We start from the raw sequence: 4,836 nt of genomic DNA, 5'->3' as shown, positions 1-4,836 counted from the left end.
ACAATCAAAGAGTTGGCCACCCAGCTAGGATAGTGAGAATTAGGTAAGTGAGCATTGCTCGTGCTGTGTGAAGTTAGCTTAGGGTTAGTAGAGATTTCCCTGCTGTTTGCAACCTCTAGCAGGTCTGCGTTGATTCCTGGTCTTCTCATTTTTTCGTAATGTAGTAGAAGTTCTAGAGAAGGTTAATTTCCTTCACCCTGAGAAGAAGGGGGGAAAAAAACAGGAAAATAAGTTAAGGCATCTTCCCCAGAACTCACCCACCCCACTCAGGTGTGGATATCAAAACATAGCTGGGCAGTAGAGCCTCGAGTATAAACTCCAATGAGTTGGATTTGGTTATTATTAGGTTTATGAGCTGGATTGATTTGTTTACTACAATTGTTTTTTTTCTTTACTGTGGATATATTCTGTAATCCTGTTGCAAGCTACAAGGAACCTTAATTATTTGGTGCAGTATAAAAATATAATTAAGACTGCTACTACTGCTAGGGCAATGATAGCAACAAGAACAAGAACAATAGGCAAATACAGATGCCTAGTGTATTTCCATATTTCTTTAAAGTCTATATTAAGAAGACTTAGAGTTGGTTATAGATATGTTATTTTAATAGTTGATTAATGTTAATTAGAGTATGATTATGTTATTGTTAACCCTGTGATTGGCACTGGGAAGTGAGGGGGGAGGGAGTGGGGGTGGAAGGGTGGAAAGGGGAAGGGGAGGATTTATATTGTAAAACTTTATAAAATTTTTAATAAAAAAAAAAAGAAGACGACTTAGAGTTAACTACCTTGAATGCCGCCATTTAAACAGCAATAATATAGCATTGTCAGAAGCATGACATTATTAAAATGACTGCATAAATTGTGATTTGTATACACACGTAAATAAATAGATCCATCCTTTAATGAGGCTTTCTGTCCGAAAAAAAAGCCATTCTGAGCTATTAACATGCTTAGTCCAGAAGAGTTCTGCTAAATAAATCTCAAGAAATGACTTGCTTTTATTATTAACATTAAGCCAAATCGATATCATTAATTAATGATTCAATCAACAATGTACGATCACCGAATTAGTGTGGGTGTTATTGGACTCCCTCTGGAGGGTCACAGATAGTCAATGGTTGAAGTTGAAGAATTTTTAATCTACTTTCAACTCTTAATTGTCACCCCCAGCTAAACAGAATATCAAAATAGTCTAGAAATTGGGGTGGGGGTGGGTGAGAGAGAGAGGTGGGAAAATAAAAAAAACCCAGAAGGAGTATTGTGAAATCAGCAGAGCAAAGTTCTGTAATCACTTTATGGAGAACAGAAAGGGTAACCAACTCAACAGGGAAGTGAAGAACAGTAGAGTTTTTTGATCACATATTTGTGATCTTGAATTTTTAGATACTTCCTGACACCCCTTCACCACCCACCCAATCAAAGATTCTGGGGATAGCCTAGCTGAGATTTACCTCTGTGGCTTCTACCGAGATGTCTTTTTCTCCAGCTCCAGCAGGCTGGTTTTCATGCTGATCTGGATGTAGGTCATCCTACAGAATACACAAGAACAGATCAAGTATCATCAGATGCCACAAAGACCAGAAGGCTGGAGCAAATTCTTTCAAATCAGGTTTTCTCATTCTGGCTAGCTTCCAGATGGGTATGGACTGCAGTTCCCAGATTGCTCAGCAAGGGTTGAGAGCATACCTCTGGAACAAAATGCTGGACTGAGATGACCCATGAATGTTCTTCTGTACAAAAGGGCCAGGCACATAGACTTTAAAGACTAAAAAGCTTACTCAAGTTGAATACTATTTACTATATCACACAGTGTACTGTTTTGTTTTTTTCTGTTGCAGACAGACAATCAATGCAAATATACAGTCATCTCCCATCCTGTCCCTGCTGAACTTCAAACTCAGTTTTGGCTGTCTCTTTGGATACAACTGGACTCTTGATTCCTTCTGGGTTTGTTTTTTATTTTCTTTTTCACTTCCCCATCCATCTGAAGACTCCTGGTGGTCTCCCATATGACTGCTATGATTTGTTGTTGTTGTTAGTTGCGAAGTCGTGTCTGACCCATTGCGACCCCATGGACAACGTTCCTCCAGGCCTTCCTGTCCTCTACCATCTTCTGGAGTCCATTGAAGCTCATGCCTACTGCTTCAGTGACTCCATCCAGCCACCTCATTCTCTGTCGTCCCCTTCTTCTCTTGCCCTCCATCTTTCCCAGCATTAGGCTCTTCTCCAGTGAGTCCTTCCTTCTCATTAGGTGGCCAAAGTACTTGAGTTTCAACTTCAGGATCTGGCCTTCTAAAGAGCAGTCGGGGTTGATCTCCTATAGGACCGACCGGTTTAATAATAATAATAAAATTGGAAGGGACCTTGGAGGCCATCGAGTCCAACCCCCTGCTCAGGCAGGAACCCTACACCATTTCAGACAAATGGCTGTCCAGTCTCTTCTTAAAAACTTCCAGTGTTGGAGCATTCACCGCTTCTTGTGGCAGATTGTTCCATTGGTTAATTGTTCTAACTGTCAGGAAGTTTCTCCTGACAGTTTGATCGCCTTGCAGTCCAGGGGACTCGCAGGAGTCTTCTCCAGCACCATCGTTCAAAGGCCTCAATTCTTTGGCCCTCAGCCTTTCTTATGGCCCAACTTTCACATCCATACATTGCAACTGGGAAAACCATGGCCTTGACTATACATACTTTCGTTGGCAGGGTGATGTCTCTGCTGACTGCTATGATACATGGAGTTAATTGTTTAAATTTAGGAACCAGGAAAGGAATTGATTGAGCTCTTTCCCTTATATCTACCTGCCCTGTCTCCTCAACAACTTATCCACGAATGAGGCAAGCATCCATTTTGGATACAAACAATTGTCTGTCTGTTTCCTTGGCCTGGAGGAAGACTTCAAGCTCATCTCTAATTACGAATGGTGGCTTAAGAATCACATCCTCTGTTTGTTTCTCTTGGGCTCTGCATCCCTCATCATGACTTCATGTCTCTGACTCATATTCTATTTTTAACCTGGCAGGAAAGGAGCATCTTGAGATTTATTTCCCCCCTTTTCTTTCTGAACTGGAGCACAATTACAGGAAGAAGATGTGTTGCACCGTGTGTTCCTTCTTTCCCCAAGCCAATATAAATTTGACAACTTTGACATATTGAGAGACACGAAACATGGACACAGCCACCCTCAAAATCAAGAGCTCACGACCCAAAGTCCAGCCAGGCTAATATGTTAGAAGAGAACCATCTCATTTTTCAGAATCTACCCTACCCAACCAAAATATAATTTCTAGGCATGGCATCCTACTTCCAAACAAAGCTATCACTAGTTATGAATTTGAAGAATTTAAACATTCTTTAAAGAATTCCTGTGGGATCAGAGGTCATTCAACTGGATGGTTTCTCGCGGCAAATATCACCACACCCACAGTGGACTTACCTCACAGGCAAAGTGTTAGGAACACGGTAAAGTCTCATTCGTGGGGCAAAACTGGCAGATCACACCTACCCTTTTGACCAGTCCACTGCTGGTTACAACGGTCTCCGCTCCTTCCACTGTCTGCTTTGCCACTGTGTTCACGCTGCTCACCATAGTATCTCCCACGAGATTGGCCTGTTCTTTGGTCTTCTCAGCAACTGTAGTTGAAGCAGAAAGAAGCTGAGAAGATGAATCAAGATAAGGTGAAAGTCCCACTTCTTTAGATGTGGTTGGAAGCTACTAAGATTATCTGTGATCTTTCAGTAGAGGTCAGTTCTGAAAGGATCAAAGGATTGGAATTTTGCAACCTAGGTCTCGGGAGTCTTACAACCAGCATCTGTTTTGGTGACCTCCACAAGCCCAAAAATGTGTGGAGGCAGATTGTTCAGCCATCATTGTGTACTTTCTGGACTCTTGAAGGAGATTTAAGACCACCCCCAAGAATGTCTCAAGTCTACACCAGCTTTCAGAATATAGCATGACAAAGCCCTGAAGTTGAAGGATGAAGGAAATTGCATAAGTGGATTGAGGAACACCATCTGGTCCTCCCCTCAGAAGACATTCTTGAGTTGACCTACTAGAAAGACTCTAATGGATCATTTCCTCTCTCTGACTTGGGGTAACTTTTTTAAGAGCTGCTGAGATGCCTTCCCTCTTCTGATGTTGAAAGAGAAGGATCAAGACTTCCTTGTCCTCTCCATGAGCCCATCAATCATTTTTTCGCATGGACAACATGCTGGTAATTATTCTTCAAAAATGTGGCAAACCATTTTGCAGTTTTGCACAAGTGAAAGTGTAGTTTTTGTCCACCCAGCGCAAACATGTGTCGTGGATAACTGAAATGGTTTTTTACCCAGAAAATGGCAGGTTGATACATGCTCATATTAAAGATTCAGTCATAACATAATTGGCTTACTTCTAGTTTCTCTTGATGTGGACATCACTGGGGCTATAACCTTGTTTTCTCTCTAAACTAAGAATAAATCACATTATACCATAATTTTGGTTTGCTTTTGCTTTTATTGATTGAGTGCCGCAAAGTAAGAGAAAAATAAAAAATAAAACTTGCACAAGAACGAAAGGACAAAAGAAAGAAGAAGAAGAAGAAGAAGAAGAAGAAGAAGAAGAAGAAGAAGAAGAAGTAGTAGTAGTAGTAGTAGTAGTTGTTGTATTGTTTAACTGCTGCCCGTTTGTTGATAGCTCAAAATTGGAAGAGTAAAGTTTTACCTACAATGGAGGACTGGAGATTGAAGGTTTCGCATCTTGCTGAAATGGCAAAAATTTCGGCTTATTTGAAGGATCACTCAAATGAACAATTTTTATCAATATGGAGAAGATGGATTGTTTATATTCAAAATAAGCA

General features: G+C 40.8%; 1 protein-coding gene across 1 annotated transcript in view; it reads right to left on the bottom strand.

Annotated features, from left to right (window-relative positions):
- Positions 1-9: 9 nt before the first annotated feature.
- Positions 10-4,836, bottom strand: part of LOC107299645 (gamma-synuclein-like) — a 16,238-nt gene continuing 11,411 nt past the window's right edge. Inside the window, exons 3-5 of the mRNA XM_015829002.1 lie at positions 3,504-3,631; positions 1,455-1,532; positions 10-197 (exon numbers count right to left, since the gene is read on the bottom strand). Coding sequence (XP_015684488.1) covers positions 183-197; positions 1,455-1,532; positions 3,504-3,631 — 221 coding nt within the window. The 3' untranslated portion in view covers positions 10-182. The remainder of the gene's footprint in view (positions 198-1,454; positions 1,533-3,503; positions 3,632-4,836) is intronic.

The sequence above is a fragment of the Protobothrops mucrosquamatus genome, unplaced genomic scaffold, assembly GCF_001527695.2.
Source record: "Protobothrops mucrosquamatus isolate PMUCROS unplaced genomic scaffold, P.Mucros_1.0 scaffold5219, whole genome shotgun sequence".
Taxonomy (NCBI): Eukaryota; Metazoa; Chordata; class Lepidosauria; order Squamata; family Viperidae; genus Protobothrops; species Protobothrops mucrosquamatus.
This window is presented reverse-complemented; position numbering and strand designations above follow the sequence as displayed.